This window comes from Emydura macquarii, unplaced genomic scaffold, assembly GCF_026122565.2.
Source record: "Emydura macquarii macquarii isolate MOO-44397 ecotype Brisbane River unplaced genomic scaffold, CSIRO-AGI_Emac_v2 contig_1876, whole genome shotgun sequence".
NCBI lineage: Eukaryota > Metazoa > Chordata > Testudines > Chelidae > Emydura > Emydura macquarii.
Genome location: NW_027132013.1, coordinates 13,009,357 through 13,036,774, shown reverse-complemented (window position 1 = coordinate 13,036,774; position 27,418 = coordinate 13,009,357). Strand labels below are relative to the sequence as shown.

At 51.0% G+C, this 27,418-nt stretch overlaps 1 protein-coding gene and 1 long non-coding RNA gene across 2 annotated transcripts; both read right to left on the bottom strand.

The window, feature by feature from the left end:
- Positions 1-954: 954 nt before the first annotated feature.
- Positions 955-14,737, bottom strand: F2 (coagulation factor II, thrombin). The gene is made up of 14 exons (XM_067557674.1): positions 14,587-14,737; positions 13,205-13,368; positions 10,779-10,803; positions 10,534-10,584; positions 9,902-10,007; positions 9,635-9,771; positions 6,654-6,956; positions 6,058-6,159; positions 5,459-5,585; positions 4,714-4,881; positions 4,228-4,401; positions 3,823-4,001; positions 2,611-2,681; positions 955-2,172 (listed from the first exon to the last, which is right to left on the bottom strand). The coding sequence occupies exons 1-14, from the start codon at positions 14,663-14,665 to the stop codon at positions 2,029-2,031; spliced, it is 1,830 nt and encodes a 609-aa protein (XP_067413775.1). The 5' UTR covers positions 14,666-14,737; the 3' UTR covers positions 955-2,028.
- A 177-nt stretch (positions 14,738-14,914) lies between these two features.
- On the bottom strand, positions 14,915-18,674 carry LOC137159416 (uncharacterized). Its single transcript, XR_010921625.1, has 4 exons — positions 18,516-18,674; positions 16,656-16,708; positions 16,043-16,123; positions 14,915-15,023 (listed from the first exon to the last, which is right to left on the bottom strand). It is a non-coding gene; the product is annotated as an uncharacterized lncRNA (long non-coding RNA).
- Between the last annotated feature and the right edge of the window lie 8,744 nt (positions 18,675-27,418).

The following is a 27,418-nucleotide window of genomic DNA, read 5'->3' as shown; positions in this document are numbered from 1 at the left end:
GCTCTTGAACTTCTGAAGATTGTGGTATGTGGCTTGGAAGGTCAGCAAGTTTGACCACCCCTGCTCTATTCTCTTAAGTCAGCAAGCAGCTCCTGGCATTGAACTAATCTTGGCTGAATTTTAAGGCATCTGTGAAGAATATAGATTAAATCAGTACCTTCTGTACATGCATTGTGTGCTGCAGGTTCTGCAACGGACTGTTTCTTTCTACAGAAATGGAACTGGAGTTCTTGTGAGGCAATAACTTGATACTTGGTGGCTGTTGAGTCTATGGAGTGGGGAGAGTGACTGATCTAGAGGGAATCCCCATCTTACATTACACTGGCCAGCTGCTGTCCATCATTTCCTAATCCTAGTCTGTTCCAACTTTCTGTCCAGGTCTTCTGAAAACAATTCAAGGCATAAGTAGGTCTCATAACCTTTTGAATGGAATAGACCTCTGACTGCAATAAAACTGCAGCTGGGGCTGTGCATCTACAGAGCAAAGCTGGATAGTTCGTTGGCAGTGGAGCCACTGCTATCACTACTCATTTAGTGCTGGGTGTTGCAATGATAAATTGCCAGTTACTTTCTGGGTTCTGGTTTGCTTTTTGCACAAAGTCTCAGAAATGTAACAGCAAAACTGAGTCTCACTCAGCTACTTTCAATCTGTTGCAAAATGCTGCATCCTTTGTGTTTATAATCGCTAATCGTATCAAGAGATGGTGCAGTAGTGAGTGGAGTAAAAGGAATGCCTGTAAACAAGTTAGTTTGGAAGTTAAGTTCAGAAGCAATTAGGAAAAAGTGGTTTCTTAAGTGATACTTAAGGTTTTTCCCCTAGGCTGTTTCTGCGGAATAGCTTATTCTAGTCTAATGGTGCATGGTTGGCCTCAGGCATTGATAGGTCAAATTTAGGCTGTTAAAAACATTTCAAAACATGTAACAAGTTAGCACTTTAAAGTGACTGTACCAGACATTAAACTAGTCTTTCCTCCTCATTTTCCCCACAAAGTACATTAAAACTGACTAATAATGGAAGGTCAGGACACTTCAAATCGCACACCATTAACAAAAGCAGCAGATCCCCCTTTAAATTTTTTTGTGGAACTTGACCATTTTAGAGTTTTTTCCCTTGTTACACCAGTGCACATGGGACATCTATGCTGCTGTAGGAATGGCTTTTAAATTGCCAAGTAGGGGACAGGGAGCTGAGCCTACAGAGCCATTGGTCTGATGCTTTTAATAATTAATCCCAGCAGTTCAGAAAAACTAATTACCTTTTTATTGACCTACTACCCCATTCTTTTAAAAAAAATAGTCTTTCCCTTGCAGCACAATGAGCTGTTTACACTGACTGTCGTAGTCTTCCCCCAGGCCCTGCCACCACTATGACAATGAGATAGAGAACAAGGCATTTAGGGGCAGTATGTGCTGGGGTGCAAAGATTGGTTCTGAAGCAGCTGCTTTCTCTATCCAAGAGCCTGAGCTTGAGCCCTCACTCAAAGACCTAAAAAACATTAGACTGGGTATCTTCCACTCATAAGATATCCTTTCCTTTCCGGGACAATATGCTGTAGGTGGGCCATTGCTTTCCTCTTGCTGAGGGTGAGTTTTTCTGGAGTAGCATTTTAATAACCTCTTACAGTAGTTTAGTGTTTTACCTTCACTATAGGCTCAGTCCAGTTTCTAGAAGCTGATTCTTTTCAACAGAGAAGGAGCACACGATCAAATCTCTTAAGCATCATCCCTGTTTTGGAAGTGATGTGACTTCCTTATCTCTGCTGGGAGATAGTGTGTTTAAAACACTAATGGTCAGATGCTATCCTGCTTGGGCTACTAATTACACAGATTGGAGTTAGATGAAACCCAGTCCTGTTCTCTAAGCACTGCCACCATACAAAGCAGGTACAATCCTTGTTACAACCATTTTATTGGCAATGTTTCCAGAGAATGTTTTATGCCTCTTGCCATTTTACTTCAGGTTCTTTAGGGTTCATATGGCTAAAAATCAAAGCAGATGTAAGAGTCGAGAAGTGGCAGGTGCTTCCTTTATTGCCCATATTTGTTGATGGTTTTTAGCATCCATTTCTTCAAACGGAATACGTGTGTATAAAATCCGTATTTACCATCACGATCACAACCTTCTCCCCAGGAGACGATCCCCACCTGATACCAGCGGTTATCTTTTGGGCTCTTACAGAGACAGACAGAAAAGTAAATTAGTACTCTACACAACGAGTGCTGGCCACAAGAGCAACAACTGCAGTGAGATGGGGTCTAGATCTCCAGCTGGGCTAGGAAGAGGGTAAATAGTAATAGCTGTAGACCCACTGCATAGGAGCACTCAGAATCATCTCCCAGCTTGCATATGTACTTACATCAGGGGGGTAGCCAGCCATCCCTTACTAAAATTCTTTACAGGTGGTCTCAATGTAGAATGTGGCTGGATTCTTTCAGCATTTCTCTTCAAGGGTTCAAAGTTCAGACTCACAAAGGGAGCTGCTGTTTGGATAATTGCATCTGTAGCTATTTGGAAGATGTGCCCTTCCCAAGGCTTTAGTAGTTCAACTGAGATCCCCTGCTAAAGTCTCCCATGAGCAAAGGCACTGTTCTGGTGCTTGTTGCACATACCTTCATGACGAAAGGGCCGCCACTGTCTCCCTCACAGGCATCCCCTCTCTTGGAGTCTTCAGGACTGTACCCTGCAGGAGAAGAGGTAAAGTTTCAGATAGAGAGGGGCTATTCTTTTCTCTACCTTTTTACCTCTATCTCCTCTCAATACCTTTAATGTTAGTACCATTTCCCAGACTTACACTGATGCTAACTGCATGTCCCTTCCAAACAGCCCCTTACTCACCTGTGCTGTGTGTCATAAGAAGGGAACAGGCTTGCTTGATTAGTTTCTTCCCATTGAAAAAGCTCAAAAACAAAGGTGCTTCCTCACAGCCATCCCCACCTTCTGTTTCCCTTGATCATCTCAGCAACATTCTCTAATGCGAGTGCTGCCTTAATTCCATCTCCTCTCCCCTGGGTTAGTACACCTCCCCAGACTCCCCTTTGGGATTCCCCACCCTATCCCCTACAGCTTTGGCCTTGGATATTGCAGGTCTCTCCGCCAAGCCCTAGTTCTCTGAGCAGAATCCACAGTCACAGAGTATTTAGTACAGGAGCCCGTTGCCTTATTTAAGATCATACCTAGACTTGCTTTACTCGATCCCCTAAGGACTGTCTTTGCTATTCTCACTTGATTTCTTCCTATAGTATCACCACTGCTGTGGTGAGAGCTCTCTGCTGCAGCTCTGGAACAGTCTCCCTCTATTTTCATTACCTGAAACTCTGTTTCCTTGTCCCTATATGGTGCAGTCTCTGCTCTCAGCTGGTGCTATTTAACTGCTTTCAGGAATGCAGCTGGATGAAGCACCATGTAAAACAGTACTGTATTGTAAGCTGGCTCTGGCAGACACTCCATAACACTCAATATGCTGGTCAGAGTAGTGGTCAACCACCAATGCGTCAGAATCCCCCCATACTGAACTCTGCTAATTCTGTACATTTACAGGGTCAGGTGATACCCAACAGCAGGAACTGGGATTGTACTTTGTCAGTGTCTTTGCACAGAATTACAAACTTTATTCACAGCCCTAAATTCTTCATTCCCTACCTAGGTTGGGAATTCCAGAGGCTCATTCGTGCCCTAGACACACACTTTAGCACTACTCTAAGTTTATTGGGCAATAACTAGACTGAGTGAGTCCCTGTTCTCATGTTATGGCACATGGTACCAAGAGAGCAGTTTTGCCCCCTACCCCATCCATCACTGCTCCCATGTGCAGCAGCACTTACCTGCGCAGAACATGTTGTCGGTGAGTTTGATGTTAGTGGATGCCCTGCAGGTATCCTGGCTGACTATGGGGAGGTTCACCTGTTGCAGAATCGAGGGCAGGGAGCCTGCGCCAGAGCTCCAGGTCTCATACAAATTTCCCCATCCAGATACTCGCCCTTTGAATCCTGTTAACATCAGACTGCAGGAAGAAGCAAGGTTAAAGCACATGGCAATATATGCCACCCATAGCACTGCCCAGACTCTGGGGGCACCTCACCAACTGGCTCCCCTATTGCAAACCAGCATAGTAGATGCATCCTGCTTTTTGCTAGGGCTTTCCTGATTCTTCATGTAGACCCAAAGGAGACAATTGCAGCCCTTCTCCAGGGGGTTCTGGTGCTGCTTTCTCCCTCCAGCCTCCTCACCTCTGCACCAGTTCCCTGGTTGGGAGGCAGACAGGGTGGATGTGGTCGCTCAAGCCTACAGGTTTCTTCAGGAGCATCAGTGCAATGTCACGGTCCAGGTTCTCTTTCCAGTTGTACTTGGGATGGATGATTATTTTATCCAGCTGGGCTATTTTCTCTGTGTTCCGCTCATATCTGAAACCAGTCCAAGGGAAGGAGAGAAGTGACTATGCAGCAGCAGCTCTGGGAGCTGCTGGCTGTCTGGATGGCTTGCAGCACCATCCCTCTAATGACAAGGAAGAGTGGTCCTGAGAGGGGTGCAAACTGCCTTCCCCTTCACTCTAGGGTCTAGGATCAGCGGTGAGTGGCATGGGAACCCACTGTAACCAGAAGCATATAGCGGTCTGGGTCGCCAGGGGGGTACCCATACCGCCAGATGACATCCTTTCCAGACCCCACCCTCATTCTCTCACTAAACTTGTGGGAGACTCCCATTCAAGTTCTTACTTTGTTCTCTGGTGCTTCCCAATCCGCACCAAGATGTCATCTGCAGTGAAGTTCTTGTCCCAGGGTGGGTAAAAGAGGCAGTGGGCAGCAGTCAGGATCCAGCGGTCACTGATAAGGCTGGCACCACACAGTAGCTCCTGCGGACTCCTCCTGAAAAGCATCACCTGCCTGGGAAGGAAGAGAAGGAGGAGAGGGATTTACCCATAGCACTGGCTCAGCTGGCTGCATGTTCCTACGTGCCTTGCAGGGAGAGCAGTTTGGCATGAGCAGGGAGACCTGCCTGCACTGCCCCAGGAGACCACAACAGCATCTCCCTGGCATGAGTCAGGTCTAGTCCTGAGGACTCTGGGCCCTGGAACTGTGGATGAGTATTCTTGCAGTCATATCTGAAGGGTACTTTTCACCTACCGCTTTTTGCATCTAGCTAGCCTTCTAATCCCTGCCCTGGCCACCAACAGACACATGTACCTGCAGGACTGGAACAAGTAGGATGAGGATGAAACAAAAACTCTTCAGAGTGCTTCCCTTTCCATGGCTGCCATGCACTTGACTCCAAAAGGAGAGACGGAGTCTCCCTCCGGTAAAAGCGCGGTCAAGTCAGCCCTCAGAAAGGGCTATGAGCAGAGGTGGTGCTGGCTGCATGCCCTATGCCAGGTGACAGACTTCTGATTTCCCCTGGTCTAAAAGGGAAGGCTGTGTGGTTCCAAAGAAAATAGTGTAAAGAAACTGCAGCAATGGTACTTACCAAGGAGCACTGCCAACTTCTGCATCTTCCCCCTTTACAACCCGGCCCCCAACATAGGAGTCCAGCAGCTCCTGCTCACTCTTATCAGAAATCTTTTTCTTCTCAAACAGGGGACGGATGCCACAATCTGAAAAACCAAGCAGTTCAACTCTGATTTGCAATGCAGGGGACCTGATCTACAGACATGCTTGACTAGGAGTAGTTGGTAGCTGAGTGCTCAGCCATTGTTCCTGCCTCATTCTCTATTGTGCTCTTTGCTGGGAGAGGCTGGGACTGGAAGATCCCCCAAAGCCAGCACTCTTGCACCTTCTCCTATAGCACTTCTTGCTCTGAACAAGGGCTGAAGTAGCAGGGATATCCCCTATGGCACTTCCTGCTGGGGAAAGCTGGGACTGTAAGGGCTGTGAGCTTCCTCCCAACTGGAGGCCTAACCTTCGATGATCTTTTTAGACAGAACCTAAAGTAGCTTTAACATTCACCTCTGCTTTCAGTAGTTGGCATTTAACAGGCTTGTTGTTTTGAGGAACATTGTGGGAAGTAGCTGCAGCCTCTGCAGCATCTTTGGTGCTATGTTTGTACCTCCTGGGTCCTTTGCTCACCTGTTTCACCTGAACCAAAAGTCTTAACATCAAAGAAGGTTTGGTGCTGTTCAGTAATGGTCCGTCCTGCTATTACCTCGTCCACCTCCTCCAGAGACTTCTCTGAGAGAGGGAGAGAGATGTTGAGAGGCAAGGTTCCAGCATTTCATGTAGGACTTCATAAGAGGCACTGTCTCTTCCCACTTAGATTGGGGCTGGTGGAAGTATCGCTTTTTAAAGCGAGACCCATTTGTTAATTCTCCTTCCCAACCTCTGGCCAACAGGTGAACTAATAAGGAGCATCCAGTTGGCTGGAAGACGGGGGACATATTTGAGCGGGGTGGGGGGAATGGGGTTGTCAGTGAGTAAAGGGACCCTTCTAAACTCAGGCAGAACCCTACATGTGTGCACATATACTGTGTAACCCTCACATGCATGACTTCATGTAAGCACATGAATCCCATACCTATAGCCTACTGTGAGCCCTTGTGACCCACCCAATCCTCACCACAGGGTCCCTTCACAACAGTACTGTATCCTCCTGGGTATTGTGAATTGCTCCCACTCTGCAGGCCCAAGATCCCCATTGCAGATCCATAACCATCAACGTGCCTCACCACAATAGTGCAGGTCACAGTACTCAAAGGTGATATTTGGATGATCCACATAACACCAGACACCTTCGTCATCCCCATCAGGATTCCGGCAATAATTCTTCACCAGCTTCACTTCTTTGATAAAAGTAGTTCCACGGCTTAGCTCCTTTGCCTTGTCAGAGGCCCATGGCAAACACTTGGCCCCAGAGACGGTGACAGAGAGAGTCCCACTGTAATACAGCCCCTGGTCCATTTCACATGGCTGCTGTGTAACGTCTGCTGGAGGGGCCCGTGGACTAAATGGAACTGTGGTCTTCTCCTGACCTGAAAGAGAAGGCACAAGACAGCGATTATCAGACTCATGACCCTGCAGTGGGAAGTTCTGGTGTCTGGCTACATCAGGCCCCAGAGCACTTCACTATGTCCCATCACTCCACCATGCCTGGGAGACCCCACACTGCATCACATGGGATACCCTTCCCCCAGACCCCAGAAGTCCCTCCCTCACCATTGAGGCACCTGGGAGTGCTGCTTCAGTCAAAATAAAATGAAGCAGCCCTTCATCCCATTTCTCTATGCCATTCCCAGCTGTTAATGGAAATGCATTGTTTTTGTATTTTCAGTGGCAGGCTCCCTTCAGGGCAGTTACATAGGTGCCCCAGACTGAAACACGTACACACACTGGGGACTCCACAGCAGAAACAAGCACCTCTCTGCAGTCCTACATTCAGGCAGCAGACTCAGGGGCACCTTCGTTAACAAGTTTATGGAGGGTTACCCAAGAACCCACCTACAATTCTGAGCTAGAGCTACCACTGCCCTCTACTCCTTTGGTCACATCGGCGGCGAGGAGGGTGGAAAGCCCTTTGCAGTGATGTGCTGCCAGCTTCCAAACCAGAGTCCCCCTCAAAATGTTTCTGCCTCAGTCAATGAGGCACAAACTATTCTTCACAGCCCCAACATCCATTAGTTTTAGACTCTTCTGCCCACAGGTCTCACCTGGCGGCAAGTTGTGGGGGGCAGGGCTCCAGTTTTCCTGGGCAGGCAGGCAGCCACCAGGAGAGGCACTGTGCAGCAGTAGCTTGGCCTCACCCTCCTTTCTTTCTCCTTGTGTAGGACAGGAGCCCCTGTGGCAGCTCCTGTGATGAGAGCAAGCACCTCCATGATACGGTAGCTACCTAAGTGAGCAGCAGCAGGGTCAAGCCTAGCTTCCGAGAGGCTGCCCCTCCCCGGTGTAGCGGATTCTTGCCCTGCATGGGCACCCTGTGCACCATCTGTGCAGGGAAAGGGCGCCTCTCTAATGTGCTCGCTGAGTGTGCAAGCAAGATAATGGCTATGGGAGAGTCAGCTGGTAAAAGCCTCTGCCATGGGTCAGAAACTGGCTAAGGAGCTGAGCATGGCATAGGGACAAGTGAGCAAGTCTCCCCCTGGCAAAGGGGAGCAGTGGCCTGTGGACGTGAGGCTGCTCCTAGCGAGATGGCTACCATGTTCAATGAGACTGAGGCCAGGCTGCTCTCAAGGAAGATGGCTGCCACTCGAGGGAGCTGGAGAGCGAGGCTGGGCTAATGAGGTGCAGGGGGCTGCAGCCTGGCCTGGGAGAAGCTGAGGGGATGTCTGGGGGGGGGGTATAGCAGTCTGTAGGAGAGGAGGGGGGCAGCTGCCGAGCCTGCCAAGCTAGGGAGGGGCCGGACCAGCGCTGCCAAGGCTGGAGAGTGTTTGCGGCTTTGGCCCAGGCTGGAAGTTGCCCCGCCCTGCCCCAAGGGAGAGCGAAGCACGTCCGGTGAAAACATGACCAACCCCACCCAATTTTTTTATCCACAAGGAAGATGGTGGATTATGCATTTCCCGTTCCAGCCACGTGGTGCCAAAAGCCGAAATTCCAGAAGCGACCAGGCCCAAAACTCGGCGAAAGGACCCGGACGTGGGGCTGCAGCAAACCTGCTGCGAACAGGCCCCCCAAAAGAGCGATCCGCGGCGCTGAAATGACAACAAGTGCCTGGCTTGCAAAGGGGCCCGAATCAGCTGACTTGGCACGGCTTTCAGCGTTGCCTGAGGTAAATCCCTCTCTGACTGGCTGCCTGCCCCATTGTCCCACCTCCTGGGGAAGTGCAACCTGTCAGAGCAGCCGCAGGAAGCAGGCAGAGCTGTCCCCTCGGGAGCCCACGCCAGCCAGTCTCACAGGAGGGGCGCAGGAGAAGCCCAGCAGCTCTGCTCCCTGCTCCCCTCCTGGGAACAACAGGCTTCCTCTGCTCCTCCCCCTCCACACAACACCTGGCCTGGGAAGACAGAGGCAGCGAGGAATCCCTGGAGTTGCAGGAACAGAGGGTGGGCAGGTGTGGGGGTGAGAGTTCCTGCAGCAGGGTGCCAAAATCACTTTAATCAATTTGAGACCATTGACACCACTAAGTGTCACACCTCCACCCTGGAGGGGGGCAGGAGTTTCAAAAAATAACCCAAAGATCTATTTTGGCCTCTTTCTGTATTCAAAATAACTTATTTCGGGGGCTGAATTTTGAACCAGAGATGATCACACACAAACGGGGGATGGGTGGTTTTGCCATTAAGATTACATAAAAACAGAAAGCAGGCCAAAAAAAAGTGATTGATTTTTTTTTTTTTTTTTTTTAAAAACAACTCCTTGATTTTGGAGGAGTCTGACTCATGATTTACGAATGCCTGGGGTTGGCAGTATTGATGCGGCTGTCCCAAGACTGTAGAGGGCAGGACATTATTTAGAAGTACTGAAGAACAGTAAAGATTAAGGACTTCAGAGGGATCTACCAAGCTAGGTGAATGGACAGCACAATGGTGAGCCCCCTCCAGCTCATCAGTGTGCCTTTGCCTTCCAAGACATAGCACCTCCACCCATTCCCACAAGACCCCTCCCTCCCGCATCTTCTCTCCACAGACCCTCCCCTTGCTTGAGGTCCTTTGTGTCAATGTTAGAGCAAATTCTTCCTTCCCAGGGAGGGTGGTAATCTCAGGGCCATGTAGAGACTCACCACACACTGGAAGAGCACACTCCTCCCTTCTCACTGTTGGGTCTCGGGTGTAGCACCAGGGTCCACTTGGGTGGTCATCTGGGTTCCTGCAGTAATTCTTGATGAGATTGGCATTCGGATGGGTGGTATTGCTAAACCTACGAGAAAGGAGTGGTGAGGTACATAGCAGTCGAGAGACCCTTCCAGTCAGGGTTGTGGCCTCCCCCACAACCTGGCTCCTCCAACCAGTGCTGGGATTTAGTGCAGGGAAGAGGGATTCAGACTTACTCAGGCCTGTGAGGGAATTTGCTTGACCAGAACTGACATTCAATCCCCGACTTGGTGACAGAAACTGTCCCCTGATAATTCTTTCCCTGGCCTGCAACACAGTTTCCTGCCAAAGTGCAAACAGAGGACAAGTCAGACCCATGGGGAAATCAGAGGCATTAGTTTCATGGAGTCCATAGGTACCAGCCTACAAATCCCTGACTTGGGTTCTCACATATATGCATAGACACACTTAACACACATTAAACAAACTTTACTCCAAGCTCATCCTTATGGACTTCACACCTGTATCTCAATGCCTGGAGCTGGGGGCAGCTGGAAATAGTGGAGAGGGGCTGACTGAGGGCAGCTGGGCTGCATTGTATTCTAGGGTCAAGTATATCTATCCTGTGCTATTCCAAGGAGGATTCCAGGGTTTTCAGGATGTAATGAAAAGTGTTTGTGGGGGATCAATATGGCAGGGGGAAGTCTAGGGAGCCCTGACTCACCCTGTAAGTGCTGTTCTTCCCCCTGATATTGCCCATCTGGTGGGCTCCCAACTTCTTTAGAATTTCCTTCCAAATTCTGCCAGATGCAGGTTTCTGGGAACTCACCATCACCAGAGGCTCACAAGGTCTCCATGCCCCTCTTACCTTTCAGACACTCATCCAGAGCTGTTCTGGGTGTCCTCTGGGATTCACATGCTAACAAACAAGAGCAAGAAACCTGTCAAGTCAAAGGGACTTCAATGGGCAGTGTAGCTCAAGTCAGCATAACATCTGAGGGGACAGAGCCCTGGGGAGTGAGCCCTGCTAACAGAGCTAGGGAGCCAGCTCTCTTGAGTGCAACTGTACACCCTTGGGACATCCAAGCATTTGCAGGACTCGAACCAACTTACCAGTGTAGTTCCTCCAGAATTCATTCTGCAAAACAAATGCAAACACTTAGGAGCTGAGTAATGGAGCCCCAGCCCTGCCTTAACTTCTGCAATTCAAACCAAAGGCAGTCACGATCTCAGTGAGAGAATGTCCCTTCTTGGCAAACAGGGAGCAAACTCTGGCCCTGCTGAGATCAAAGATTCTGGAGCACAACAGAGAGAAAGTGACCTTGAGTCATATTCTTTCCTGTCAAAGACTGGAGCTCTCTCTCTTATCACAGCCCTGCCCAAATAGAGGCAGTTTGAAAGCAGCCCATTGCATTTCTGGTTAACCTATCTCAGCATCACTACAGTTTGCAGCGGTCAGATCCTCTTGAAGCAGAATGCTGCCTTGAGAACTACACACATTTGGGAGTCCCTGTCCCCAGGGGACTGGAGACAAAGCAATTCAGGTGGGGAACGCTGGCAGTAATGGCCCTTCCTATGGTCAGCTGCCTTCCTTCTCCATTTTGGGCTTGGGGCCCCTCAGCTACGCATTTACAGGAGTTTACAAACTCCTCTCTGTTTCCATCTCTGCAATGTCAGGCACCAGTGGTGGGCATCAGTTCTATGATTTATAACACAGTAGTATCCCAAATGTGCTGGGTGTCTAGACAGATAGGAAGGGATAATCCCTGGTGTAAAGATCTAAATTGGAAAGACAAAAAACAGACAAAGCTTGGGGACAAGGGCTACGTCATAAAAGAGTTGGGATGACATGTAGTGTGTAGATTGGAACCACAGTCCTCAGTAGAAGGGTATAAATTCTAGTGCACACTAGTGTGTTGCACACTAACTGGCTTGTGTGGACCCTGCTGGTATGTACTACAAGTTCTTTAGTGTGCGTTAATGTAGTCCTGTTTCAAAGGTGCACTAGGGAATGTCAGTGCGCACCATCAGGATCCACATGGGCCAGTTAGTGTGCAACATGCTAGTTCTCACTAGAATTTACTCCCTTCTTGTGTGGGCTAGTGCACCTTGTAGGCAAGCCTGTAGTTTCACTTATTTCAAATATATATAAACCATCCCCAGCTATGGCATAACTAGACATTTTTAGGCCTGTTTTCTTCTGCTAAATGCCCCTTATTCACAATTTAAAAGCAAATGAAAGAGAGTTGACCAAGCTTAGTTTAACTCAGTGGTTCTCAACCTTTCCAAACTACTGTACCCATTTCAGGAGTCTGATTTGTCTTGAGTACCCCAAGTTTCACCTCACTTAAAAACTACTTGCTTACAAAATCAGACATAAAAATACAGACGTGTCACAGCACAGTTACTGAAATATTGCTTACTTTCTCATTTTTACCATTAATTATAAAATAAATCAATTTGGAATATAAGTATCATACTTAAATTTCAGTGTGTACAATAAACAAGTCATTGTCTGTATGAAATTTTAGTTTGTACTGACTTCGCTAGTGCTTTTTATGTAGCCTGTTGTAAAAGTAGGCAAATGTCTATGAAGTACCCTTTGGAAGACCTCTGTGTGCCCCCAGGGCTACACGTACCCCCCTAGTTGAGAACCACTGGTTTAACTGATGTAAAAATGGGAAGTAGGCCCAGATTCTCACAACATGCATGCACTCCATTGGGACGAGCGGGAGCTGAGAAGTAAGCATGTGCCATGTTTTCAGGATGGGGACTATGGCTGTTTTGAAGTCTTGCTTCTATATTAATCCTTACTTGCTTAGTTATTTAGATTTTTTTAAATCTCTGCCATTTTTTTATTTGAGGTCCCCAGCTTGCAGTCAGACCTGCTAACACCAAGTCCTGTGGCTCTGCACAGATTGCACTTTAACCTAGGCCTAGTTCCTGTGCATTCTTACCAGTTTTCAAGAAATTTTTTATTTTTAGAATATTTTCCTCTTCCCTGTGTCAACTAAGATTTATTTCCTTGTACAAACCTTTCCCAGATGTCTTACACCCCACCCCCAACACACACTGATTTACACACATTGGGATGTTTGTGTGTTTTTTATTAAAGTTACAACTAAACATTCCCATTTTCCCCCATAGGCAAATTAACCTCTTACCCCCAACATCCACCAAATTGCATCCCCCCAGAGACATAGATGGGGCTTGTCAGTCACCTCCCTATAGTTTGCCCTTTCCCTCTGCAAAAGTGAGGGCTCGTCAGAGAGGATGGCTCCCAGGACTGCGAGGGTGCTGCCACCAGAACCTCTCTCTGACTTTCCAGGATCGGGGGGGAGTTCCTGCCCCATGTAGGAAACATGCCATAGAACCAGAGTCATTCCTGGGAGGAGGTCTGGACTCTCCTTATGGAGCAAACCTCTGGGCCTCACCTTGGCAGCCCCTGGATGAACCCTTGAAAGCTATGATCCTTGACTATCTGGTCTCTCATCATGGTCGTCTATGAGGGAACATTTCCTGGGAGTGGCTGTACATACCGTGCGAATGGTAGACTCAAGGGCTTCATAGGCCTCCTCATAGCTACATTTTTCCTCAAGACACTCCCGTTCCAGGTTGCCTTTGAGCAGCTCTTCAAGGAATCCCTTGTTGGCACGTCGCGGGCGCTTGAACAGGGAAAGCGCCTGCTGCCGCCCAAGGAAAACTACCAAACCAGAACACCGACCAGTCACTTGACGCAGAGCTGGGAGAGCCCCATTCCCTTTGCAGGTTCTATATGCCCGGTCACGGGTCTGAATCAGTGAACACACACAGCTAGTGAGCCTCTCCTACTGCCTGACCTCTAGTGAAACACACGGGATGGAAGAGGCCCAGCAGGACTGATCCAGTCTACAGCTGAGTTAATCTCCCTGCAGTCCATTAGCTAAGGCTGTGACTAGTCCTAGATGCCCCAATGGATGGGGCCTCCGCCCCTTCCCTGTACATTTCCTTTGGCAAAGCTGCTCTGCTAGTTCACTACTGGGCCAAAACCTGTCTGCTTGGAGCATCAGCTCTCACTGTCTTTGTAGTGCCACATATTGGCAGCTGTTGTTCTCATTCTGGTGTGTGCCTTTTTACAAGCCCAGCTCAGTGGGTTAGGCTAGGAAATCACTTCCATCTGCATGTTCAGAGACCCTGACTTCCAACCTAGCTTCTGCAAGAGAAACCTAGCTTCAGCCTTCTCCCATTCCTCTGCATAGCAGTGGGGCACAGAAGACAGACAGGAGGTCCTGTGTGACGGGACCTTGCCCCCACATCAGGGGGAGACAGGAAGGAGGGAGCATAAGCCCTAATGGGGAATGAAGAGGAGCAACCAGGCACAGGGACACCGCATGTTGCTTATGCCTGGGAGTGAGATAATGCCTAGCTTGTACGATATGTGCTGCTCTGACAGCCAGAGGGGTGAAGGCAAAGTGGAGAACAGCAGCTCCCCATAGATAAAGCAGTTCACCAGGAAAAAGTGTCCCTGGACCAGGAAACTCCACGTGTGGCCTGTATAAGGTACAGGACTGATTAAAATGCCCCCTACCCCAGATTCATTCATGCTCCAAGACAGGGGAGCTTTGAAATATACAGTTGGAATTACTCCACACAATCCTCTGAGCTGTAGTGCCCACCCTACCCCATCCAGCCCTTCTCCCAGAACCCAGGGACTGCTGCTTTTCCCTACATAGCAATAGGGAAGCCCTATGCTCTCTCACCCCACTCCTTAGCATGCTAACTCCTACTGTCTAGCTAAAACAACCCCCCGGACACTTCAGGGACCTTCAGCCCCTCACAGAGGCTTTCCCTTCCAGCTGCAGCTTGGGCATGAACAGTCCTGTTTATTTTCCTCAGACTTCCCATCACCCCTGCCTTTCCCTTGATACCAATGAGCCCTTACCCCTGTCATGGCTCAGTGCGAGGTGCAGGAGGCAGAGAAGGAGCAAGCTGACCAGCACTCTGACTCTGCTGTGCCTCATGGTGTATTCCCCAGCTGCAGGGGAAATGAAGAGGGAGCAGGACAAGAGAAGTCCCAGCCCCGCCCGGGTTAATGTTGAACCAGCATGAAGAAATAGGACCCAGCAGGTCACAGTGTTTCAGGGACAGCAGGGCTGAGGCTCCTGCTGTCCCTCCTCTGCTTGGCTTCTCTCCCTCCCCTTCATGCATTTTCACTTTCAACCATTTTACTGGTCTGAGCAGCACAATAAAATAATAAACCATAACACTACCTTGCTCTGATACAGCGCTTGTCATCACCACCACCACACTGGGCAGGTCAAACACTTCAAAGACAAGTGACTGCAGCCTCGCAACTGCCAGGAGGCCAGGGTCAGCATCCTGTCACAGATGGGGAAATGGAAGCAGAGAGAGAGGAAAGGATGCTCCCAGGCCACCCAGTGACCCGACAGCAGAGCCAGGAGAGCCCAGCCCACCTTGGTGAGGTTGCTGCCAGCTCAACTGAAAACAACTCAACTCAGCTGAAACAGCTCCTTATTTTTCTCCCAAGCCATCTTTGCTCCCACCTTGTTCCAATTCTGTTGGCCCCACCACCTCCCTGTCACTTAGGCCATGTCTACCCTACGAGCTAGGGGTGTGATTCCCACTCACATACACCTACTCAAGTTAGCTCAATGAGAGCTAATGAGTGTATGAATAGCAGGGTAGCCATGGTAGCAGCAGCAGCAGCTCTCAGCCATGCTGAGTACTTGCCCACAGGGTTCAGACAGATTTCTACTCAGCCCGGCTAAGCCACAGGTGTATGTGATCTGGGAATCACCTGCCTAGCTCAGCATGTAGATGTAGCCCTAGACTCATCTTTGAGTCCTCCCCTCACATCTAAGTCTCTAAGTCTCCCTGTTCCTTCCTCTCTGCTCTGTCCATCACACGTGTCAACGCCCTGGTCATCTTTGATTGCTGCAGCTGCCTCCTCTCTGGCCTCCCCAGTACTCACCGCCCCCCCACACTTCCATGCCATCTTAAAATGCAACTGCGAGGATTATCTTCCTTACTCACTAGTCCCAAACACATCTTTCCCCTCTTGGATTCCCTCCACTAGCTCCCCATTACCCTGACATCAAGGTTAAACTTCTCTTCCCTGCCTCCAAGGCCCTACACAAGCCCACCATCATCTACATGCTGGATCTTGTTTCCTAGGATCTCCCATTAGCCCCTTGCTTCACCAAGGATGCCGACATCATCACCCCCTTCATTTCCTGGGCCTACACTCACTCTCCTCCATATGGCCCTTTACACATGAAGCAACTTCCCAGTCCTTGTGTGTGCCACTTCCCCCCCCACTCTCCTCCTACAAACTCACTATGGTCACAAAGAGTGATGTCAGGACACAGACAACCTACCCCATGCTTGCCCTCTCCTCTGAGCTTGTTGGGCGTTGCATCCCGCCTGCGTTTGAATCTGCTCAGAGCAGGGACTGGTCCCTATAGAAATGGAACACAGTCAGTGCTTTAAGGAAGTGAACTTTCTCCTAGCACCACCCCATTGCTTAGCCACAAGCCTACCATTCAGGAGTCAACCATCTTTTCTCCTTTCATGACTCTAGTGAGTTCAGCCCCATGCTCTCTGAGCACCATAGCAGGTGATCTGCCAGGGAACCAGCTCTTCTCCTCTCCCCCCACTGCCAAGGAGCACAAGGGGTGGCAGCTGTTAGTTTAATAAAGCAGTTCCTGATGCACACTTTTCTCCAGATTACACCCGCTTGGGGGCAAAGGGGGCAGCGCTGGAGGCCCCTTTTATCCTACACTAGTGGGAAAGTGGGCATGTACTACAGGGGGCCCAAAAAAGAAAGGAAATGAAACGGTTCTGTCAAGCAAGAAGCTAGTCAGGTGTACAGATTAGCCTTGGAGATACAAGGGAAGAGACTGCTGAGAACAGGGAGGCAGGATTAACCTGGGAGCTGTGAAATCAAAACAACCAATGAACCCAAGAAAGATCTAATGCTGCATAGAGCACCTTAGAGAATGGCAGTATGACCTTCGCCAATGTGAGCGTCCTGAGAGCAGGGTCTGTAAAAGTAACATGGAACAGGTTCAGAGCACAGAACACGGAGCTGCCAGACCCTGGGGGACAGTGGCTCAGTACGAAGCTCCTTGTTACATCCCTCTGCACGCACCGAGTATTTTTCATGCTGCCTGTCTGTGCATTAGATACATCTTCTAACTAGTGTTTACCTCCATGGAGGGAGTGCAAATATTAGCATTAGGGCAGCCGAGAAATGACTCTTCGGCCACTAGTTCAAAGAGCAGTTACACAGGCTCCCTCCCCCACCCAAGAACAGGGATTCAGAGAAGAAGCGAGTCACATACCCTGAGGTGTTTGGAGAAACACCCTAGGACTCCCTTAGGGAAGAGCTCAGATGCCCTGGGTCAGGAAGGTTATAGGATGGGTCAGAGATCAGCCTGGAAACAACCTGCGTTACCTAGAGAGCATGAGCAAAATATCCCAAGAGAGAAACGCAGAGGGGCTGGGGATGAGAGGAGGGTGCAGGCAAAGGAGCACACGCACCATTGGGACAGGACAGCTGGGAAAACGGCTGTGCACCTGTGTACTGCTGCAGCCCGAGCCTCTTGAGATGGTGGGGGAGGTGTGATAACATTAGCACACAGTACTTTCCAAGTCCCAGCTTGGGGCAGGAGGGCCTTGCCCAGCTGATTAACAGCCATCGGGGGAGCAGAGGACACCGGTAGGGCTTGGTCTCAAGCCTTGTGCTCCTCTGCAGTCTCTACCTTGACAAGTCAGAGCTCCTTTCCCTGCAGCAGGATGGTTTAGCCAGCCTGGGTGGGAAAGCAGAGCCCACAGGCTATCACCTCACACCAACAAGCCCAAGCGCTGGAGGAAGGCTGAGGTGTTTGTGTATTCCAGCTAGCCCATCCACAGGAGTCTTGTTTATTCACTCCTGCCTTACCAGAGGAAAGCAGGCAGTTTGGGATCAGTGTTTGGAGCAAGAGCCTGAACAGCAAGGGAAAGGGAGATTTTAGGCACCCCTGCAACTGTACCTCACTCCCCAGGAACTATGGCAGAGGACAGATGCCTGGATCGTACATGGTGATCTCTGTTTCATTAAGGTCACTTTGCAACTGTGTCAATATTTGACAAATGCAGAGAGCTGGGCCAGTCACCTGGAGTTAGAGGAGCAGGAACAACATAGCTCTGTACTAATCATTCTAGCTTCAAAAACACGCCCCCCCCCTACAGTTTATCATCAGCACGGGGCCTATCTGCACCCTATTTTCATAGAGATAACTGAATAAGGGTGCACCCAGCAGTGACAGGACGGCAGTAAAGCATCTGAGATGGGCTCTCCTATCATCTTAATCAACATGAATTCAAACTGGCTTGGATCTGGCACCGTTGCCTGGCATCATAACTGGCTAAAAGCCCCCAAATCAAAGAGAATGATACATGACAACAGAATGAGGTACAGCGAAAGGTGCCAGGGGGAGCCACAGAAAGCAGGATTCAGTCTGGTCCTGCTACTGCCTTAATAACATTCCAGAATGGAGAGTAAAAACACTAATGACATTCCCAGGTGACACTAAATAGGGAGGAGCCGGACACCTATGAGGACAGACAAATAATCCGAAAGACCCGTAAATGGGCAGGGCCTGCTTTGAAGTGCCACCAACTAGCCAAGCATGGCTCTGGGGCACCTTGCCTCAGGTTCCCTTCACTGTCTCACAGGAGCAATCCACAAGCACTTCTGTCCAGTAACAAACGCTCTTCCTGGGATCTGGTTTAATGTAAAACAAACCACAGTAAGGACTCTTCCACCCCAGTCCCCACTGGGTAGAACGCCTCATCTCTAAGGTCCACCTGGTGCCAACCTCTCGGCGAGGTAGTTCTCAGAGTTATCAGTCCTTTCCAGGCTCTACTCAGTCTTTCCCTTGAAGCCAGGAGGTCATAAAAGCCCCCTTCTTGGGCCTGTGTTTGCTGGATTTTCAGGCTGTTCCTCCAGCAGCTTCCTTCCTAAGGCTCCTTAGCAACTCTCTAACAGCCCTCCCAGTGACTTCGCCAGCTGTTATCTCCCCTTTTTATGGACCAGGTGCCTTCCCTTAAGCCCAAAAGGGCAGTAGGTAATAAATCACAGGTGCAGTGGAGCCTGCTTTCCCAGGAGACTCAGCCTGGGGAAAATTAATCAAACAGGTCCTCAGACAGGAGGAAATCTGGGCAGAAAGGATGGCTGAGACTGAAGGCCACCAACAAGACAGGCATTTGTAATGAGACGTGGAAGCCAAACAAGCCATTGCAGATTTGGGCCATATATACAGAGACATCAAGTCCTACAGGAGGGAGGGGATGATCCTCCCTCCAAAATGCTGTGTTGAGTTGGCCCCTGGAATTGGATGTTTCCCTACCAGGAAGGGACTGACAAACTGGAGAGAGTTCAGAGAAAATAATAAAAAACGATGAGGCTATTGGAGGGACTGACTTTGGAAGAGCAATTAGCCAAGTGATAAATATACCTATTCTAAGGCCTGGTCTATACTACAAAGTTAGGTTGATGGAAGCTGCTTTGTGTTGACCTAGTTGTGCATGTGCCTACGTTTAAATGTCTCTCACTGATGTAAGTGCCCGGTTACAGCAACACAATAACTACCTCCCTGAGTAGCATTGACCCATGGTCAGCGTACTGAGGTTGATGCAGCGCAAGTTTAGACACTGTATTACCTATGTCACTGCTAACAGTCCTCCAGCAGCTATCCCATAATGCCCAACTCTGACCGCTGAGCTGAACTCTACTGCTCAGGGTCATGCAGAGAAGAGGGCCTGCTTCCCCTTTAAACCTCTGCTGATTTTTGAAATGCCTTTTCCTGATTGTCCAGCGTGGCAAGCACACTTAACAGCTCTCCATTGCTGTGTGCAAGTGCCCAAGTGACCATGCCGGCTACATGCTCCAGACACGCTTCATCCTGGAGTAGACGAGATATTGGATCTCCTGGGTCTGTGGAAAGAAGAGGCTCTGAAAGCACAGCTAAGGACCAGCTGTAGAAACACTGACATCTATGAGCAGATTGCACGGAAGAGGCAGAAGGGGCATGAAAGAGATTAGCAACAGTGTCACGTGAAAGCAAAGAACTACATCAGGCATATCAGAAGGCCAGGGAAGCCAACAGTCGATCCGGTACCAAGCCAAAGACCTGCCACTTCCATAAAGTGCTGCAGGCCATATTTGGCAGAGACACCACCACCACTCCACGCTCCACCATGGATACCTCCAAAAAGCCCAAGCCACAGGCTCCTGGCATGAACAAGGATGAGGAGGATGGGCAACGGGCAACCTAGGAGTGGGGAGGTGTGTGTCCAGCTATGCTGTGAGCCAGGACCTGTTTGAGACTCCGCTGCAGTCCTGTCAGTTGAGCATGGGCAAGCTCAATGCAGGGAAAGTGTGTAAATTTGTTTCCCATTCCTATGCTGTACTGATGGCACCTGCAATTTAACAGGGCACACCATTGACTTTTCATTAATTCATTCATATTAGAAAAGTAGCAGTACAACAAAAAGAGGTAGCACTGTTATGTGATTTTCATTCCCCAGTAAAGCTAGGCCAGGGGGTCCCTGCGGAGCAGTTTGTTTATGAATACAGGGATGTCCCTTGAGCCCTCCTGAGAGATCTTGATGAAACTTGCCTGGAGGCACTCTGCAATTCTCTCCTGAAGGTTTCTAGGGATGGCAGCTTCATTTCTTCCTCTGCAGTAGGACACTTTCCCATTCAGGTCAGTGATAACTTTGGCCGGCAGCATTGCAGTAGACAGGCTTGCAGCACAGGGGTGGCCAGGGTGGCTTCGGGACACCAGCAGCAGCTGTGCTTTCTGGGCCTGTGTTATGCTCAGGAGTGAGATATCAGCTAAAACCACTGCCTGTGGAAAGTGCCACCAGTACTCAGTGCCAGAGCCCTGTACTCATAGTTTCATGCAACTGAGCAATTCCCTCCTCATTTCCCTCATCCCAGCACCCTGCACTCACCATAGCTGCTGCTGGAAGTGGTGCAGTGCACAAGGATTCCCAGTAGAAGTGTTAACAAGCATGTCTTGTGTAAACATTATGCGGAGCAAGAGAGGGGAGTTCTGAATCTTAAGTTTTGCTTCCTGTTGTGACTATACTGACCATGGTACCCCTGGATGTTTTATCTGCAGCTGCTGCTGTTGCGGCCTCGAGGGGTTCCTTCTTCACACCCACAGAATGCCCACGCCAGATAAGGAAGAGAGAAAGAAAAGGACTCGGGATAACACGTTCAGTGAGATCCTGCAAGTCAGGGCTGCATTAGACCATTGGCACAAGGCCTGGAAGGCGAACACTGCAGACAGCCTGGAGAAGGAAAGAGTGGAGAGAAGAAAGGCCCAGGAGTCCCAGCTGGAAAAGGAGAGGGAGATGTACCAGGACATAATAGGGCTTCTCCGGCAACAAACAGCTGCTGGAGGCTCTTATGGACCTATAAATTCAGCCTCTATGGGCTCACCTCCCTTTCCAGTCCATGGAGAACTCCATTATAGAACCTCCCTTCACCCTCTGCAAAATGCCATGTGGTAGCAGGGGGCACATCCCTACCCCTGCCACTCAACCCCAGGGACATTAAGGACAACCACTGCTTCACATACACTGACCTGTGAACACCGTAGTTGCTGTATGCGTAGGTAAGATGGACAGGAATGTTCTTTCTCCTGTTTCATTAATGTATTAAGTTTTTTAAGAATTTGCTTTTAAATTGCACAGATTTTTCTTTGCATTGGTTTGGTTAGAGTAAAATTCTATTATTTGGAAAACAAATCCAACAAATTACAACATATGCTGCAGAGTGCCTAGCAGTTCTGAAAGCACCCACTTACTCGTTACTGTACTGTGTGACATCTCACTGGATCAGTGACTGACACTGTAATAAGCATAAATGTACACCAAGAACCACAAAGGGTAGCCGTGTTAGTCTGTATACAGCAAACACAACGAGAGTCCTGTAGCACCTTAAAGACTAACAACTTAAATTTCTGTAGGCATAAGCTTTTGTGGGCTGCAACCCACTTTGTCAGATGCAAGAAATAGAAATTTTGCCTACAGAAATTAAATCTGTTAGTCTTTAAAGTGCTACAGGACCCTCGTTGTTCTCCTTCGAGTGCTTGCTCATGTCCATTCCAATATAGGTGAGGGCACGCCACCGTACACGGGTTCCCGGACCTTTTTTCCCCTCAGCAGCCCCCCTAGGGTCAGCTTTGCTGCCCCCTGGAGTGCTGCATGCATGTCACGGTATATGAGGCACCTCCGATCCCACGGCCCCTCAGTTCCTGCTTTCCGCCCAGGAGGGTTGCTGGAACCTCTCTTGCTTTTCGCAAGTACCATTCCCCTTGTTGAACTTCATTGTTGTTGCATAGTTAAGTTGGGTGTTAAGTACTGTTAAGTAGAGTAGTTTAGTAATAGAATTAGAAGCCCTCAAGGGCTTAGGGTGGCCAGGCCATGCCCGGGTCACCTGCTTTAAGCCTTGCGACGCTTGCGGTAAGGCTTTTCAACTTAGTGACCCTCACGATCGCTGCCTCAAGTGCCTGGGAGAGCAGCACCAGAGGGAAAAGTGTAAAATTGTAAGGCTTTCAAGCCTAGGACTCAGAAAGAGCGGGACATTAGGCTGAAAGCTATTTTGATGGAAGCGACACTCCTACCGGCATCCAAGCTGCCTCGATCCACAGAGCGCACCACCGACACTGGAGTTAACTCGGCGCAGAGAGGCGTCTCCGCTGCTGAAGAAAAAGAGGCAGCAGCGCATGGAGCGCACACACTCCCCTGCACCACCGGTATGGGTGGGGTCGAGTGCGGAGGTGCACCAGCCACAGCCCGTAGAGCTTGCTCTGGTGCCTGCATCTCCGAGCAGGGAGTCTCCCCCGACTCCTGGGGGTGGGGGAGTGCCCCTGCAGGTGCCGTTGATGGCCTTGCCAACGCCTCCGCCCCACCCCCTGCCGTGGGAGAGAGGACCGGTGACCCGGGGCAAGCCCGTGCTGGGTCCACCCGAAGGTGAGTTGAGACCCCCAGCAGGGGTGGAAAAGTCTCCCGCCGGATGGTCACCGAGGGTAAAGCATAGAAGCTCCCCTCTCAGCTCCGAGTCCTGCTCGTCGAGCAGATCCTCCCCACGGTACCGAGGTCGGTCCCCGACGCCGGAAGCAACGCGAACAAGGTGGCGCCGCTTGAGGGCCACCTCGTGGCACATGGACAGTTCGCGCTCCCAGTCCCTGGCACCAAGCCATTCGTCCAGGCGGCACCGGAACCGGTCACCAGCGGGGAGTCTGGCACCGAAGGGCTTGCCAACCCCAGCGCATCTCAGATCCTGGTCTTCGGAGTTGGGTTCAGCACCGCAAGGCTCCCGACGGCACTGCTCCCAGTCCCATAGGGGCAAGCGGCACTGGAAGTCATCAGTGCCAAGACGGGCATCCTCATCGAGCTCCTCGGAGCATGCCGCCTCACGTTGGCACCGTTCAAGGAGACAGTGGTGATCCTCATCTGGCTCCTCGGGGTCATTGAGGGGTTGGTCCCCAGCACAGAGTGGCACCAAGGGCCAGAGATGGGCTCGACACCACTGCTCCAGTGGCTCCAGGTCCTGCAAAAGCAAGGACGCTCAGGGGTCCAGCCGACACCACCAGGAGGCTCATCAGCCGGTGCCCATGCCAGCCCTGGGTTGGCCCCAGGGTCCCTGGCAATGGCCCTATTGGGGCCCATGGGGAGTTCATATGGGACAGGGGACAGTGTCCGTCCCATCCTTAGGGGTGCAGTCGGTGCCCCCCGCCCCAGACAAAGAATGTAAGGGCCATTCCTCGGACAAGGAATTGGAGCCAGGGAAGGACCCTCCACAAGGGCACCCCATCACCAGGGGGACAAGCGACCATAATCCTCCTCCCCCTCCCCAGATGAAGCAGCCTCCAGGGACCACAGGGCACCACTGAGGGATTTCAGGGTGCACCAGGAGCTGCTTAAGAGGGTGGCCTCTAACTTAAACCTTGAGGTCAAGGAGCTAGTAGAGGAAGATACCCTCTTCAACGTACTGGAGGCAGAGGGCCCATCAAGGGTTGCCCTGCCAATTCACGACCCGGTCCTTAAGCTTGCTAAGGCCCTGTGGCAAACCCCTGCCTCGGTCGCTCCTACATCCAAGGGGGCCAAAAAGAAATATTATGTCCCAGTTGAGGGGTTTGAGTTCCTCTTTACACACCCGGCCCCGGGAACCCTGGTGGTGGACGTGGCCAATCAGAGGGACAGGCAGGCGTATCAAGGTTCCACTCCCAAGAACAAGGACAACAAAAATTGGACTTGTTTGGGAGAAAAGTTTATTCAACTGCGGCACTGCAGGTTAGAATTTCAAACCACCAGGCCCTGCTGGGCAGGTATAACTTTAACCTCAGGGACTCCCTCAGGCGGTTTGCTGAGGCATTGCCCCAAGAGCAGGCAGCGGACTTCACCACGGTCCTCGACGAGGGGATCACGATGGCTGGGGCGGCGCTTCAAACCGCCAGTGACGCTGCAGACAAGGTAAGAGGTTTATGGCCTCTGCCATCACCATGAGGCGGTGTTCGTGGCTGCCCTCCTCAGGGCTCTCCCAGGAAGTGCAGCAGTCAATTCAGGACCTCCCCTTTGATGGGTTGGGCCTGTTTTCGGACAAAACTGATGAAAAGCTGCATGGCCTTAAGGATTCATGGGCCACGCTTCCTTCCTTGGGCCTGTATACATCCCAGGCTTCGAGGTGACAGTCGCAGCCCCAGGCACAGCAACAACCTAGGCCGCCGCCTTTCAGCCCAATAGGGGCAGAGACAGAAACAGGGGGATCGGACAGCGTAACCAGCCTCCTAGCTCGTCCCCAGCCTCCCAGCAAGGGCCCCCCAAAGGTTCGGGCAATAGAAAGGGGCAACTTTGATGGTGCGCCCAAGGGTGGCAACCCTACCATCTCGCTGGATCCCCCCCGTCCTTTCTTAGACAGGCTAAAGCCCTTCTACAGAGAATGGGCAAACATTACATCAGACCGTTGGGTCCTCAGAGTAGTTCTCCGAGGATATGCCCTACAGTTCACATCGCGCCCCACAAACAACCCTCCTCCCTGTCCCTCTTCAGGGACCCCTCTCACGAGCAACTCCTCTTACAGTAGGTAATCACCCTCCTCGACCTGGGAGTGGTGGAAACAGTTCCCCAGAACAAAAAAGGGAGAGGATTCTATTCCAGATACTTCCTCATCCCCAAGGCGAAGGGGGGCCTGAGGCCCATATTAGACCTGCGCCGTCTAAACAAATTCATCAAGAGACTCAGGTTCCACATGGTCTCCCTAGCCTCCATTATCCCTGCTTTGGATCCAGGAGATTGGTATGCCGCCCTTGACCTGAAGGGTGCATACTTCCATGTATCAATCCTTCCCAGCCACAGGCACTTTCTTTGTGGCTGATTCCCATCATCAATTTGTGGCCCTGCCCTTTGGCCTCTTGTCTGCCCCCGGGGTATTCACCAAGTGCATGGTGGTAGTGGCTGCCCACCTGAGGTGCAGATTTTCCCTTACCTGGACGACTGGTTAATCAGAGGCAGGTCCAGGTCCCACGTACAGGATAGTGTGTTCCTCAGCTGTGCCACATGCAGCAGTTGGGTCTACTCACAAATGAGCAGAAATCGACTAACCCCGGTGCAGCGCATAGAGTTCAGTGGGGCCACTCTGGACACTTCCCAGGCCCGAGCCTTCCTCCCGCAACCTCGGTTCGAGGCTGTGGCTGCAATTATCACCCAGCTGCACTGGTGCCCCATAACAATAGCCAGGCACTGCCTACAGCTGTTAGGGCACATGGCAGCCTGCAAGTACGTGGTGCGGCTAGCTCGCCTCAAGCTCAGGCCGCTCCAGGCATGGTTGGCCTCGGCGTATGTGCCGAGCAGACACCCCTTGAACAGGGTGGTCCTGGTCCCCCCATCAGTCCTAGCCTCCCTGAACTGGTGGAGAACCCCCAGGGTAGTGTTGAGGGGCATCCCCTTCAGGGATCTGGCCCCGTCGGTCACCCTGATCTCCGATGCCTCGGATGTGGGATGGGGAGCCCACATCAGTGCCAACCTGAGCACTCAGGGGCTCTGGTCAGAGGAGGAGAGACACCTCCACATCAATGTAAAAGAACTCAGAGTCGTCAGACTGGCATGCAAGGTGTTCTTCAGGTTCCTGAGGGGCAAGGTGGTGCAGGTGCTGACGGACAACACCGCAGCCATGTTATATATCAACAGGCAAGGGGGGGGCATGCTCCTCGGCCCTCTGCCAGGAGGCCATTTGCCTGTGGGACTTTGCAGCGAGGCACGACTTCCACTTGTCTGTCTCTTACCTCCCGGGGGTGAGGAACGATGAGGCGGATCACCTCAGCAGGTCGTTTCTACCCTGCCACGACTGGTTGTTGCACCCAGAGGTAGTGACTTCCATCTTCTACAAGTGGGGTGTTCCCCAACTGGACCTGTTTGCGTCGTCCTGGAACAAAAAGTGCCCGAAGTTTTGCTTGCTCCGGGGTTGCGAGCCAGGCTCTATATCTGACACATTCCTCATCGAGTGGAAGGGGACCCTCATGTATGCATTCCCCCACATTCCGCTCCTGCCCAAGGTCCTCTTGAAAATCAAGAGGGACAGGGCGGACATGGTACTCATCGCCCCGGCCTGGCCAAGACAGCATTGGTTCAGTATCAATCGCCCCACCAGTCAATTGCCCCACCAGTGGAGCTCCCGAGGTGGCACGATTTGCTTTCCCAGGATCATGGTTGCCTGCTCCACCCGGACCTGGACTCCCTGCACCTCACGGCCTGGAGGCTCTGTGGCTGACAGAGAAGGAGAGAGCTGATTGGCGCAGGTCCAACAAGTTCTGCTGGGCAGGAGAAAACCTTCAACACAGGTTGTGTATCAGGCAAAGTGGAGGCTGGGTTTACCTGCTGGGCAGAGTCCTGGGGTATTCTGCTAAGCATCTCTCCTATCCAGGAGATCCTGGATTACCTGCTCCAATTAAAACTCCAGGGTCTGGCGCTGGTCTTCCTGAAGGTTCACCTGGCGGCCATCTCGGCTTTCCATCAGTCGATGGAGGGGAGATCCCTGTTCTCCCAGCTCATGCCAGTCAGGTTCCTTAAGGGGGTGGAGAGGCTTTATCCACAGGTCCGTGACCTGGTGCCTCCCTGGGATCACAACCTGGTCCTCTCTAGACTTACGGGACCCCCCTTTGAGCCCATGGTTTCATCCCTCTTCTCATCCTTTCATGGAAGGTAGCCTTCCTGGTGGCCATTACGTCGGCTAGGAAGGTTTCCAAGATTAGAACTTTGACCTCGGAGCCCCCTTATACAGCATTCTATAAGGATACGGTGCAATTGAGACCTCATCCAGCCTTCCTGCCCAAGGTGGTCTCCCAGTTTCATTATAACCAAGATATTTTCCGCCCCGTGTTTTTTCCCAAACCACATGGTTCGGAGGAGGAGTGGAGATGGCACTCGCTGGATGTGAGACGAGCCCTGGCCTACTACATCGATAGGATGAGGCCCTTCCGGAAAATGACGCAGCTCTTCGTCGCAGTGGCAACCGGATGAAAGGATCACCTGTCTCCTCCCAGCGCATCTCCACATGGATCACCTCCTGCATCAAGTGCTGCTATGAGCAGGTGAAGGTGCTGCTTCCTGGTGTCATCACAGCGGACTCAACCAGAGCTCAGGCCTTGTCTGCAGCCTTCCTGGAATGGGTGCCCCTGCAGGACATCTGCAAAGCCGCC